The sequence below is a fragment of the Lepus europaeus genome, chromosome 4 (assembly GCF_033115175.1).
Source record: "Lepus europaeus isolate LE1 chromosome 4, mLepTim1.pri, whole genome shotgun sequence".
NCBI lineage: Eukaryota > Metazoa > Chordata > Mammalia > Lagomorpha > Leporidae > Lepus > Lepus europaeus.
The window spans coordinates 102,471,007-102,485,925 of NC_084830.1; the positions used below are offsets into that span (position 1 = coordinate 102,471,007).

The 14,919-nt window shown below is 38.1% G+C and overlaps 1 protein-coding gene across 1 annotated transcript; it reads right to left on the bottom strand.

Moving 5' to 3' along the window:
• Positions 1–11,925: 11,925 nt before the first annotated feature.
• On the bottom strand, positions 11,926–13,158 carry LOC133758459 (neuropilin and tolloid-like protein 2). The gene is given in 2 exon segments (XM_062189612.1): positions 11,926–12,545; positions 12,547–13,158. Coding segments are annotated over 2 exon segments (1,188 nt in total). The 3' UTR covers positions 11,926–11,969.
• Positions 13,159–14,919: the final 1,761 nt, after the last annotated feature.

Consider the following 14,919-nt stretch of genomic DNA (forward strand, 5'->3'; position numbering starts at 1 on the left):
AAAATAAGAATGTGTAGGGCTGCTGTCTCCATGTGGAACCAATTAGTATTTCCTAACACACAGTAAATGTTCCCTGATAAAAAACATTCAAAACAATAGAGTCCTTTGATAATATCCGGAAAACACAAACACAGAGGCTGTAGCGATATCTGGGATTGAGTTAGCCAAAACACAACCGGATATTTCTGGATTAATCCACACATATCCGGACAAAGTTTTGTGGAAATCGTATGCAATGGCCCGAGAAAATCACAGTAAAAATTCTTTTGAAAAAACAAAATCTTTCGTTAGGCTAGTGCATAAAATGTCATATAAACAAACAGAAATATCATGTTTGTTTGCCGCAGTTCTTCTAGCTTTTTCCCTGGAAAATATGATGTGTAAAGATGGTGTCTGCATGTGGTACCAGTTAGTGTTTCCAAGCACAAAATTAAGTGTTCCCTGATAAAAAACATACCAAACAATAAAGTCCATCGATAATATCCAGAAAATACAAACACAGAGGCTGTAGCAATATCTGGGATGAGTTAGCCAAAACACAACCGGATATTTCTGGTTCTATCCAGTCATATCCGGACAAAGTGATTTGGAAATAGTATGCAACGAACCGAGAAAATCACATTAAAAATTCTTTTGGAGAAAAGCAAAGTCTTTTCGTTAGGCAAGTGCATAAAATGTCATCTAAACAAACAGAAATATCATGTTTGTTTGCCGCAGTTCCTCTAGCTTTTTCGTAGAATACACGAATGTGTTGAGCTGGTGTCTCCATGTGGAACCAATTAGCATTTCCAAGCACAAAATGAAATGTTCCCTGATAAAACATTCAAAAGAATAAAGTCCGTCAACAATATCGCAAAACACAAACACATTGGCTGTAGCAACATCTGGGATTGAGTTATCCAAAACTCAACCGGAGATTTCTGGTTTCAGCCAGTCATATCCGGAAAAAGTGGTGTGAAATTCGTATGCAATGTACCGAGAAAATCACAGTAAAAATGTTTTTGGAGAAAAGCAAAATCTTTTTGTTAGGCAAGTGCATAAAAAGATATGTATACCAACAGAAATATCATGTTTGTTTGCCGCAGTTCCTCTAGCTTTCTCCCTAGAAAATAAGAATGTGTAGGGCTGCTGTCTCCATGTGGAACCAATTAGTATTTCCTAACACACAGTAAATGTTCCCTGATAAAAAACATTCAAAACAATAGAGTCCTTCGATAATATCCGGAAAACACAAACACAGAGGCTGTTGCAATATCTGGGGATGAGTTAGCCAAACACATCCAGATATCTCCGGTTTCATCCAGTCATATCCGGACAAAGTTTTGTGGCATTTGTATGCAATGGACCAAGAAAATCACAGCAAAAATGGTTATGGAGAAAAGCAAAATCTTTTTGTTAGGCAAGTGCATAAAATGTCATCTATAGAAACAGATATATCATGTTTGTTTGCCGCACTACCTCTAGCTTTCTCCCTAGAAAATACGAATGTGTAGAGCTGGCATCTACATGTGGAACCAACTCGTGTTTCCAAGCACAAAATTAAATGTTCTTTGAAAAGACACATTCAAAACAATAAAGTCCATCGATAATATCCGGAAAACACAAACACAGAGGCTGCAGCAATATCTGGGGTTGAGTTAGCCAAAACACAACCGGACATTTCTGGATTAATCCACTCATATCTGGACAAAGTTGGGTGGAATTCGTATGCAATGGACCGAGAAAATCACAGTAAAAATTCTTTTGAAAAAGCAAAATCTTTCGTTAGGCTAGTGCATAAAATGTCATGTAAACAAACAGAAATATCATGTTTGTTTGCCGCAGTTCTTCTAGCTTTTTCCCTGGAAAATATGATGTGTAAAGATGGTGTCTGCATGTGGTACCAGTTAGTGTTTCCAAGCACAAAATTAAATGTTCCCTGATAAAAAAACATTCAAAACAATAAAGTCCATCGATAATATCCGGAAAATACAAACACAGAGGCTGTAGCAATATCTGGGATTGAGTTAGCCAAAACACACCGGATATTTCTGGTTCCATCCAGTCATATCCGGACAAAGTGATTTGGAAATAGTATGCAACGAACCGAGAAAATCACATTAAAAATTCTTTTGGAGAAAAGCAAAGTCTTTTTGTTAGGCAAGTGCGTAAAATGTCATCTAAACAAACAGAAATATCATGTTTGTTTGCCGCAGTTCCTCTAGCTTTTTCGTAGAATACAGGAATGTGTGGAGCTGGTGTCTCCATGTGGAACCAATTAGCATTTCCAAGCACAAAATGAAATGTTCCCTGATAAAACATTCAAAAGAATAAAGTCCGTCAACAATATCACAAAACACAAACACATTGGCTGTAGCAACATCTGGGATTGAGTTATCCAAAACACAACCGGAGATTTCTGGTTCCATCCAGTCATATCCGGACAAAATGCTGTTGCATTTGTACGCAATGGACCGAGATAATCACAGTAAAAATTCTTTTGGAGAAAAGCAAAATCTTTTCGTTAGGCAAGTGCATAAAATGTCATGTATACAAACAGAAATATCATGTTGGTTTGCTGCAATTCCTCTAGCTTTCTCCCTTTAAAATACGAATGTGTAGAGCTGGTGTCCCCATGTGCAACCAATTAGTGTTCCCAAGCACAAAATTAAATGTTCCCTGATAAAAAACATTCAAAACAATAAAGTCCATCGATAATATCCAGAAAACACAATCACAGAGGTTGCAGCAATATCTGGGATTGAGTTAGGCAAAACACAACCGGATATTTCTGGTTTCAGCCAGTCATATCCGGAAAAAGTGGTGTGAAATTCGTATGCAATGTACCGAGAAAATCACAGTAAAAATGTTTATGGAGAAAAGCAAAATCTTTTTGTTAGGCAAGTGCATAAAAAGATATGTATACCAACAGAAATATCATGTTTGTTTGCCGCAGTTCCTCTAGCTTTCTCCCTAGAAAATAAGAATGTGTAGGGCTGCTGTCTCCATGTGGAACCAATTAGTGTTTCCTAACACACAATAAATGTTCCCTGATAAAAAACATTCAAAACAATAGAGTCCTTCGATAATATCCGGAAAACACAAACACAGAGGCTGTCGCAATATCTGGGGATGAGTTAGCCAAACACATCCAGATATCTCCGGTTTCATCCAGTCATATCCGGACAAAGTTTTGTGGCATTCGTATGCAATGGACCAAGAAAATCACAGCAAAAATGGTTATGGAGAAAAGCAAAATCTTTTTGTTAGGCAAGTGCATAAAATGTCATCTATAGAAACAGATATATCATGTTTGTTTGCCGCACTACCTCTAGCTTTCTCCCTAGAAAATACGAATGTGTAGAGCTGGCATCTACATGTGGAACCAACTCGTGTTTCCAAGCACAAAATTAAATGTTCTTTGAAAAGACACATTCAAAACAATAAAGTCCATCGATAATATCCGGAAAACACAAACACAGAGGCTGCAGCAATATCTGGGGTTGAGTTAGCCAAAACACAACCGGACATTTCTGGATTAATCCACTCATATCTGGACAAAGTTGGGTGGAATTCGTATGCAATGGACCGAGAAAATCACAGTAAAAATTCTTTTGAAAAAGCAAAATCTTTCGTTAGGCTAGTGCATAAAATGTCATGTAAACAAACAGAAATATCATGTTTGTTTGCCGCAGTTCTTCTAGCTTTTTCCCTGGAAAATATGATGTGTAAAGATGGTGTCTGCATGTGGTACCAGTTAGTGTTTCCAAGCACAAAATTAAATGTTCCCTGATAAAAAACATTCAAAACAATAAAGTCCATCGATAATATCCGGAAAATACAAACACAGAGGCTGTAGCAATATCTGGGATTGAGTTAGCCAAAACACACCGGATATTTCTGGTTCCATCCAGTCATATCCGGACAAAGTGATTTGGAAATAGTATGCAACGAACCGAGAAAATCACATTAAAAATTCTTTTGGAGAAAAGCAAAGTCTTTTTGTTAGGCAAGTGCGTAAAATGTCATCTAAACAAACAGAAATATCATGTTTGTTTGCCGCAGTTCCTCTAGCTTTTTCGTAGAATACACGAATGTGTGGAGCTGGTGTCTCCATGTGGAACCAATTAGCATTTCCAAGCACAAAATGAAATGTTCCCTGATAAAACATTCAAAAGAATAAAGTCCGTCAACAATATCACAAAACACAAACACATTGGCTGTAGCAACATCTGGGATTGAGTTATCCAAAACACAACCGGAGATTTCTGGTTCCATCCAGTCATATCCGGACAAAATGCTGTTGCATTTGTACGCAATGGACCGAGATAATCACAGTAAAAATTCTTTTGGAGAAAAGCAAAATCTTTTCGTTAGGCAAGTGCATAAAATGTCATGTATACAAACAGAAATATCATGTTGGTTTGCTGCAATTCCTCTAGCTTTCTCCCTTTAAAATACGAATGTGTAGAGCTGGTGTCCCCATGTGCAACCAATTAGTGTTCCCAAGCACAAAATTAAATGTTCCCTGATAAAAAACATTCAAAACAATAAAGTCCATCGATAATATCCAGAAAACACAATCACAGAGGTTGCAGCAATATCTGGGATTGAGTTAGGCAAAACACAACCGGATATTTCTGGTTTCAGCCAGTCATATCCGGAAAAAGTGGTGTGAAATTCGTATGCAATGTACCGAGAAAATCACAGTAAAAATGTTTATGGAGAAAAGCAAAATCTTTTTGTTAGGCAAGTGCATAAAAAGATATGTATACCAACAGAAATATCATGTTTGTTTGCCGCAGTTCCTCTAGCTTTCTCCCTAGAAAATAAGAATGTGTAGGGCTGCTGTCTCCATGTGGAACCAATTAGTGTTTCCTAACACACAATAAATGTTCCCTGATAAAAAACATTCAAAACAATAGAGTCCTTCGATAATATCCGGAAAACACAAACACAGAGGCTGTCGCAATATCTGGGGATGAGTTAGCCAAACACATCCAGATATCTCCGGTTTCATCCAGTCATATCCGGACAAAGTTTTGTGGCATTCGTATGCAATGGACCAAGAAAATCACAGCAAAAATGGTTATGGAGAAAAGCAAAATCTTTTTGTTAGGCAAGTGCATAAAATGTCATCTATAGAAACAGATATATCATGTTTGTTTGCCGCACTACCTCTAGCTTTCTCCCTAGAAAATACGAATGTGTAGAGCTGGCATCTACATGTGGAACCAACTCGTGTTTCCAAGCACAAAATTAAATGTTCCTTGAAAAGACACATTCAAAACAATAAAGTCCATCGATAATATCCGGAAAACACAAACACAGAGGCTGCGGCAATATCTGGGGTTGAGTTAGCCAAAACACAACTGGATATTTGTGGTTCCATCTAGTCATATCCGCACAAAGTTTTGTGGAATTCATAATCAATGGACTGAGAACATCACAGCAAAAATTCTTTTGGAGAAAAGCAAAGTCTTTTCAATAGGCAAGTGCATAAAATGTCATCTCTACAAACAGAAATGCCATGTATGTTTGCCGCAGTTCAACTAGCTTTCTTCCTAGAAAACATGAATGTGCAGAGCTGGTGTCTCCATGTGGAACTAATTAGCCTTTCCAAGCACAACATTAAATGTTCCCTGATAAAAAAATCATTCAAAACAATAAAGTCCGTCAATAATATCCAGAAAACACAAACACAGAGGCTGTAGCGATATCTGGGATTGAGTTAGCCAAAACACAACCGGATATTTCTGGATTAATCCACTCATATCCGGACAAAGTTTTGTGGAAAACGTATGCAATGGCCCGAGAAAATCACAGTAAAAATTCTTTTGAAAAAACAAAATCTTTCGTTAGGCTAGTGCATAAAATGTCATATAAACAAACAGAAATATCATGTTTGTTTGCCGCAGTTCTTCTAGCTTTTTCCCTGGAAAATATGATGTGTAAAGATGGTGTCTGCATGTGGTACCAGTTAGTGTTTCCAAGCACAAAATTAAGTGTTCCCTGATAAAAAACATACCAAACAATAAAGTCCATCGATAATATCCAGAAAATACAAACACAGAGGCTGTAGCAATATCTGGGATGAGTTAGCCAAAACACAACCGGATATTTCTGGTTCCATCCAGTCATATCCGGACAAAGTGATTTGGAAATAGTATGCAACAAACCGAGAAAATCATATTAAAAATTCTTTTGGAGAAAAGCAAAGTCTTTTCGTTAGGCAAGTGCGTAAAATGTCATCTAAACAAACAGAAATATCATGTTTGTTTGCCACAGTTCCTCTAGCTTTTTCGTAGAATACACGAATGTGTGGAGCTGGTGTCTCCAAGTGGAACCAATTAGCATTTCCAAGCACAAAATGAAATTTTCCCTGATAAAACATTCAAAACAATAAAGTCCGTCAACAATATCCGGGAAACACAAATACAGTGGCTGTAGAAATATCTGCGATTGAGTTATCCAAAACACAACCGGAGATTTATGCTTTCATCCAGTCATATCCGGACAAAATGGTGTTGCATTTGTACGCAATCGACTGAGATAATCACAGTAAAAATGTTTTTGGAGAAAAGCGAAGTCTTTTCGTTAGGCAAGTGCGTAAAATGTCATGTACACAAACAGAAATATCATGTTTGTTTGCCGCAGTTCCTCTAGATTTCTTCCAAGAAAGAACGATTGTGTCGAGCTGGTGTCTCCACGTGGAACCAATTAGCATTTCCAAGCAGAAAATAAAATGTTCGCTGATAAAACATTCAAAACAATAAAGTCCGTTGATAATATCCAGAAAACACAAATACAGAGGCTGTAGCAATATCTGGGATTGAGTTATTCAAAACACAACCGGATATTTCTGCTTTCATGCAGTCATATCCGGACAAAATGGTGTTGCATTCGTATGCAATGGACCGAGATAATCACAGTAAAAATTCTTTTGGAGAAAAGCAAAATCTTTTCGTTAGGCAAGTGCATAAAATGTCATGTATACAAACAGAAATATCATGTTTGTTTGCTGCAATTCCTCTAGCTTTCTCCCTATAAAATACGAATGTGTAGAGCTGGTGTCTCCTTGTGCAACCAATTGGTATTTCCAAGCATAAAATTAAATGTTCCCTGATAAAAAAATATTAAAAACAATAAAGTGCATCATTAATATGCTGAAAACACAAACACAGTGGCTGTCGCAATATCTGGGATTGAGTTAGGCAAAACAAAGGCGGGTAGTTCTCGTTTCATCCACTCATATCCGGACAAAGTGTTGTGGCATGTATGCAATGGACCGAGAAAATCACAGTAAAAATGGTTTTGGAGAAAAGCAAAGTCTTTTCGTTACGCAAGTGCATAAAGTGTCATCTATGAAAGAGAAATATCATGTTTGTTTGCCGCATCTCCTCTAGCTTTCTGCCTAGAAAATAAGAATGTGTAGGGCTGCTGTCTCCATGTGGAACCAATTAGTGTTTCCTAACACACAATAAATGTTCCCTGATAAAAAACATTCAAAACAATAGAGTCCGTCTATAATATCCAGAAAACACAAACACAGAGGCTGTCGCAATATCTGGGATTGAGTTAGCCAAAACACAACCGGATATTTCTGGTTTCATCCAGTCATATCCGGACAAAGTGGTGTGGCATTTGTGTGCAATGGACCGAGAAAATCACAGTAAAAATGGTTTTGGAGAAAAGCAAAATCTTTTCGTTAGGCAAGTGCATAAAATGTCATCTGAAGGAGAAATGTCATGTTTGTTTGCCGCAATTCCTCTAGCTTTCTGCCTAGAAAATATGCATGTGTAGAGCTGGTGTCTCCATGTGGAACCAATTAGTGTTTCTTTTTTTTAATTGTTAACAAACATTGTTTATTAAGAATTCACAATAATTGTCTTACAGAACTTGCATGTGCCAAGGAATCATGGCAACAAACTATAGAATAACATGGTTTTACATATATAAACAAAAAGGGTGAAATATAATGCTCTGGGGAAAAAAACCCATTATAGAATTAATTACATTTTAAATCAGAATGACAAGCTTAAATGCAACATCTGGATTGTTGAGAGCTACTTGACTTTTAAAACTTACATCTGCAAAAGCAGGGTGACAGCCTAAAACCAAGGAAAAAGCACTCGGACAGGACTTCTGAGACATGGTACTCACTTGGATTCTTTGGGTTCCAATCTTCTCAACCCTTTTAAAGTTGCACCAGATTATCTTTCTTGGATCTTTAGAAACACTCAAAAGTTGAACTTTCTTCTGGGTCTCGAGTGTGAGTCAAGGCGTATTTTTACTACGTTCAACAGAACAGATACCAATTTGCACTGACAGCATTGTCTCCTTTGAGAATGACTCCTGGAACTGCAGTGAGGCTTTCTCCAGCCTGTCTCACCAGTTGACACAATCCTGAAGCAAACATGCATCCTCCTCATCAGACACAAAAATGTTCAGAGGCATGTAAGGGAGTTCTTTTAATGCTGAATAATTATATGAAATGACACTGACAGATGAGCTGTTAAATCAAAGGAGCCTTTTAAATCTGTGAAAAACTTTGTTGAAATTTTATTCTACCTCCTTCCATGAATAAAGGATTATCTCAGTATATCCCCACATACTTCAGATGTTGCAAAATGTTAAATTTTGAGTTAAATTTGGGATGGAAGATGATGACAATGTCATGGAAGTGAAGTTAACCCTGTCGCTGAATTGAAATTATTTACCTCTTCCAGATTTGCATTTTGTTAATGAGTCTTCAGAAAGTTCATGAAAAATGTGTTATAAAAAAACTGTGCATGGGTTTAAAAACTTTCTGCACCAAAATACACTTGTCTTTGGATTTCATTTTGCCACAAACTTTCTGAAGTATCCTTGTGCTTACCACTGGGGTCGTGTAGGAGGTTGTAACTTCAACAAGATGGCTACATTTCATGTCTTCCATTACTAAAATTTATGGCTTTCTCTTTAAACAATCTGTAAAGTAGTCCCACTAAACTCAGAGATGCAAGATTATATCTGCAGCAGTCAGATTCTGGCAGTAACTCCTGAAATCTGATAGTTCTGTTCTCTTTCCCTAGACCCCACAGCAAGTGTGGCTAAGAAACAACGGAGACCTAACACCCATCCGTGGCTCCATGGAGTCAAAACCCATGGCAGTCTAGGGCTGGCTTAGCTGGTCATCGTCTAGTCCTTTACTTCTTTTCCTGCAAACAGATGTATCAGAAACCAACACTCCCAAACTAAGCTGTGCCTTCACTGGGTTAAGATTTACCTTTATGTCCGAATTCTGCTTCTTTTTAAAATTCTGAGGCCATGCTGTCCTGTATAAAGAGCATTATGCCTTAGAGAAAAGTAGCCTTTGCTGCCAAGTTTGGGTTTTCTATGGTAAAAAGCAGAAACTGACAGAAAATTTAGAACCAAATTTACTATCCAAATTTCCCTTGGGAAACCATGTATTTCTGTGCTATCTGAATGTTAAAGTGTCTTCTTTAAAGGCTCCGTGTTTTTGTAGGCTTTTTCAAGCCCTTTTAAAGAAAGCAGAATACAAACTGAGAAATAAAAATATGGTCACAAGTGACTATAGATAATGTAGTTAAGCATACTGCATTATTTTCTACTATAACCTATAGGTTATGATGGGTCTAACAGCTTTTATGGATATAATTTACATACAAAATAAGCTAATTTCTCTTTCATTACTTTGAGGAATGAGACCACAGTTGCATTATTTACTATGCAGTTCCAATGCTGCCTCATATAAGTAATCTATAAAAGTGTCTATTCAGCATAGTTACTGAAAAAAAACTCAACTATCCAATGTCTCTTGTATTAGTTCTTTGAAAAATATTACTTTGCCTTTCCAAATTGTATTTTTAAAACAGGAAATTAAATCATAAATGCACCATGTGTAGATTCCTCATCTCCTGGATATTTACTTTTTTAAAAATAAAACATGTGACAAAAGAAACACATTCTGAGGCAGTATTTGTGTATATATTTAAGGTCACAGTTTTCACTAATCTAAGAGAACATATCTATATAATATTTAAAATGAAATCTAGTGAAACCCCGACTTCTCATTTGAGAATTTACTATAAAAATATTAAAATGATAATTTCTCTTTTAAATGGTACTTGTATCTGTTATAATTTGGCAAATGGATTCCTTTCCATACACATTTTTTAGATCCAAAATATACATGACTGAAGGACCATGTAACAATGTATGTGATCTGTGTAGTGACATGAAGCAATAAATATCACACACTAAAGAATTTATCACAAACTAAATATAGTAACAAAAGAAAAAGCTTATGTACACATTACCAAGTTCTTTACAACAAATTATAGTGCACGGTTCTATCGCAGCATATTTGTACACAAAGTTTCTAATGGGAACACTGAACAAAATCTGTAGTGTAGATCTTTAATTTTGATTTAATAAAGTTTGTCCAGTATCAAATAATATCAAAAGTCTAAAAAAACAATGAGTTTTTATATCATGTTTATAAAGTATTGCTTTATATACCATAAAAAACATAAGGTCAAAAGTGCAGTTTAAAAAAAAGGGGAAGTTGTTATTTTTTTTTTAACACTTTTTTTTTTGACAGGCAGAGTGGACAGTGAGAGAGAGAGAGAGACAGAGAGAAAGGTCTTCCTTTTGCCGTTGGTTCACCCTCCAATGGCCGCCGCGGTAGCGCGCTGCGGCCGGCGCACCGCGCTGTTCCGATGGCAGGAGCCAGGTGCTACTCCTGGTCTCCCATGGGGTGCAGAGCCCAAACACTTGGGCTATCCTCCACTGCACTCCCTGGCCACAGCAGAGAGCTGGCCTGGAAGAGGGGCAACCGGGACAGGATCGGTGCCCCGACCGGGACTAGAACCCGGTGTGCCGGCGCCGCAAGGCGGAGGATTAGCCTGTTGAGCCACGGCGCCGGCCTGGGAAGTTGTTATTTTTGCTAAAAGCTAGAAAAATGTACTGTCCCATGTAAGAGGTGATGTAAAAGCTTACAGTTGCTTAGGAATTTCCCTGTAACTCATAAAACTTGGTTCTCATTTGTTATAAGATAAACCAACACAGAGCATTAAGTAATCTTTCATAAAAATAAGAATCAATGCATATGTAACTACAGGCCTCCCCCAAAGTGAATTCACTCTGTGTATTAGAATGAAAGGGCCATCAATCAATGTGACCAAATTTGGGAAACTCCAAAGGCTAACCAGAAGTTATCTTCCTCAAATTCTTAGTCATAACTGGTAATGGTAATGGCATATACCCAGGGTTATGAAATCTTCTGGTGTAACTAACACAAAATATGATTTAAAGGTGATAAATCACATCATCTACTGCTTCTCACAGAAAATAAGGACTAAGCATCCAGTAACAAAAAGGCAGAAGTAGAGAAATTAGTCAAGAAACAGATGGATGAAACACAACTCTGGGTCTTAATTGGTAACTAGCTGTTTTCGACACATTTACAGAACAGAGGCCTATGCTGAAGTATGTGGTACATGAACCACTTATTTTTATATAAGAAACTCAAAGGGTAAAATTGTAGGTTCATAAAACAATCAAGGTTAGAGAAAAAATATGTAAAAGAAATCTTATTTTTAAGTTTATTGCGGGACCAAAATATTGACAGAGTGGTTATCAGTCAAGAGCAGTATGTCTTTTGCTAAAACTAGGAGGCAGCCTGAGCCTGGCTCAACACAACCACTCCCCCCTTCAAGTGCCATCTCACCAGTGGTGCTTGGTTTATATGACACCAAGCATCAGCATATTACTTTTTCCACTGCATACAATAAGCTCCTTTGTTGATTTAACATGTATAGACTGCCTGAGGTAATAAAGATGTCATCATTACAACAGGTTAATAGCAGATGAAGGTCATCCTTAGTTTTGACAGGGGAAGGGGTTGGCTGCCAGGAATAGCATGGGTATTGTATAGGCTGTATACTCATGTAGTTAGTAACCCACGTGTCACCTTGAGTGGAATATTAAAAGTCGATGGATATGGATGCTTGTGCAGAATCTTCTTGTCCCCTGACATAAATTTCACAGGGAATCTCCTCCATCACTCTATCTTCTAGGGCCTGTTCAGGGCACTCATGTGCCTGTTTGAAAGTATAGCTACTTTTTTTGAAGGTGCTATTAAATGTTTTCATTGGCTGTGGTTGTGCAAAATCATTTCGGAAAGGAAGTTCCATGGAGCTGAGGTTGGTCCTGCTTTGTTTGACACTGGATGCCTGCGATCCACAGTGATGGTCGTGGATGCAGCGGGAGGCAGTGGAGGAGCGCCGCATCTTCTGGTAGCTGTCTAGCTCTTCTGACAAGTCTGCCAGGTCTGCAGAAATTTCTTTGTCCCTTAGTGAGAACAGTTCATAATGGGGAGGATCAAACACTTCCTGGAACCCTGTTTTATTAAAAGCAGTTTTGCAAGTCATGACCTTTTTTCGAGGCTGCTTCACTTGTACTAAAATAGAAATAATGAGAAGGACCAAGACAATCCCTGATGTAATGCCAATAATTGTTCCATGGGTTTTAGTGATTTGTTCAAATACTCCTGCTTTTTTTTTTCTTAGCTTTTGGAGTAGCCTTAATTGTCCATATGCAATCAACTGCTTGGACAGGTTTTGTTTTTTCTTCTTGTTCTACCTGACTAGAACGTACTATTCCATCAGCTCCCGAGAGCTCAAACTGGCAATCTGGAATAAATGAATATTTTGCTCGAAATCCAAGTCCTTCAAGTTCTTCATCAGAACTAAACTTAATCCACATGAATCTCCCTGTTGATCTAATTAATGGAGGGCTTTTCATGCCACAGTAACGATCTATAAGAGGAGAGAAACCAAACGGCCCATCTCGAATTTCCAAGTGATCAAATCGACACTCAAATGATGGTTCTATATAATAACGTTCATCAAAGGTTAATTCTATTCTTTGACGTGGAGCAGCTTCCAAAATGTAGATACACTCCTTGTTTGGTGGGTATGAATCAGGATAATTTGGTGAAGCAAAATGACCTCCATTGCTGGTTCGAACCCAAATGCCACATTGGGTTGCAGGAACGTGCTTGATTCCAATATTTTGTCCATCTGGGGTCTTTTGGGCCACAGCAATCCCTTCCACTACAAGTATTGTTATTAAGAACACTTTGAGGACCGAGCAGAGCTGCTCCAGGGCCATGTTCCCCAGTGGCCCGGAGCTTCGAAAAGGGACTGAGGCAGCGGCGCTCACAGCCCTGCGCGGCAGCAGCAGCAGCCCCGCTCCGTGCCCATCGCCGGCCAGAAGGCTGCCTCCCTTCCTGGCGGGGCAGCGCTCAGATGCGGCGGCCTGCCATGCCCCAGCCCCTCGGCGGGGTCCCGTGTCATCCCCGTTCCACGCCTCCGACTGCACAGCATCCCATCCCATCCACCACCCCGGAGCAGAGGCACAAGGAAGCAATAGCACGGGACAAGGCACAAGCAGCTACGCCCGCAGCGGTGGCGCAGTATCCGCTGCCAATTAGTGTTTCTTAGCACAAAATTAAATGTTCCTTGATAAAACACATACAAAACAATAAAGTCCGTCTATAATATCCGGAAAACACAAACAGAGAGGCTGTCACAATATCTGCGATTGAGTTAGCCAAAACACAAGGGGATATTTCTGGTTTCATCCAGTCATATCCGGACAAAATTGTGTGGAAATTGTATGCAATAGACCGAGAAAATCACATTAAAAATAGTTTTGGACATAAGCAAACTATTTTCATTAGGCAAGTGCATAAAATGTCATGTATACAAAAAGAAATATCAAGTTTGTTTGCCGCAGTTCCTCTAGCTTTCTCCCTAGAAAATACGAATGTGTAGAACTGGTGTCTCCTTGTGGAACCAATTAGTATTTCCAAGCACAAAATTAAATGTTCCCTGAAAAAAAAGATTCAAAACAATAAAGTACGTCGATAATATCCGGAAAACACAAACACAGAGGCTGTCACAATATCTGGGATTGAGTTAGCCAAAACACAACTGGATATTTCTGGATTCATCAAGTCATATCCGGACAAAGTTCTGTGGAATTCCTATGCAATGGACCGAGAAAATCACAGTAAAAATTCTTTTGTAGAAAAGCAAAATCATTCGTTAGGGTAGTGCATAAAATGTCATGTATACAAACAGAAATATCATGTTTGTTTGCTGCAGTTCTTCTAGATTTCTCCCTAGAAAATACGAATGTGTAGTGATGGTGTCACCATGTGGTGCCAATTAGCATTTCCAAGCACAAAATGAAATGTTCCCAAACAAAAAACAATCAAAATAATAAATCGTTTGATAATATCCAGAAAACACAAACACAGAGGCTGTCTCATTATCTGGGATTGAGTTAGCCAGAACACCCAAATATTTCTGGTTTCCTGCAGTCATATCCGGATAGAGTTTTGTGGAATTCGTATGAAATGGACCTAGAAAATCACAGTAAAAATACTTTTGGAGAAAAGCAAAATCTTTCGTTAGGCAAGTGCAGAAAATGTCATGTATAGAAGCAGAAATATCATGTTTGTTTCCTCCAGTTCCTCTAGCTTCCTCTCTAAAAATATGAATATGTAGAGCTGGTTTTTCCATGTGGAAGAAATTAGTGTTTCCAAGCACAAAATTCAATGTTCCCTGATAAAAAACATTCAAAACAATAAAGTCCGTTGATAATATCCTGAAAACAAACACAGAGGATGTCACAATATTTGGGATCAAGTTAGGCAAAACACAGCTGTATATTTCTGGTTTCCTCCAGTCATATCCGGACAAAGTTTTGTGGAATTCGTATCAAATGGACCGAGAAAATCACAGTAAAAATGGTTTTGGAGAAATGCAAAGTCTTTTCGTTAGTCAAGTGCGTAAAATGCCATCTATACAAACAGAAATATCATGTTTGTTTGCCACAGTTCCTCTAGCTTTCTCCCTAGAAAAT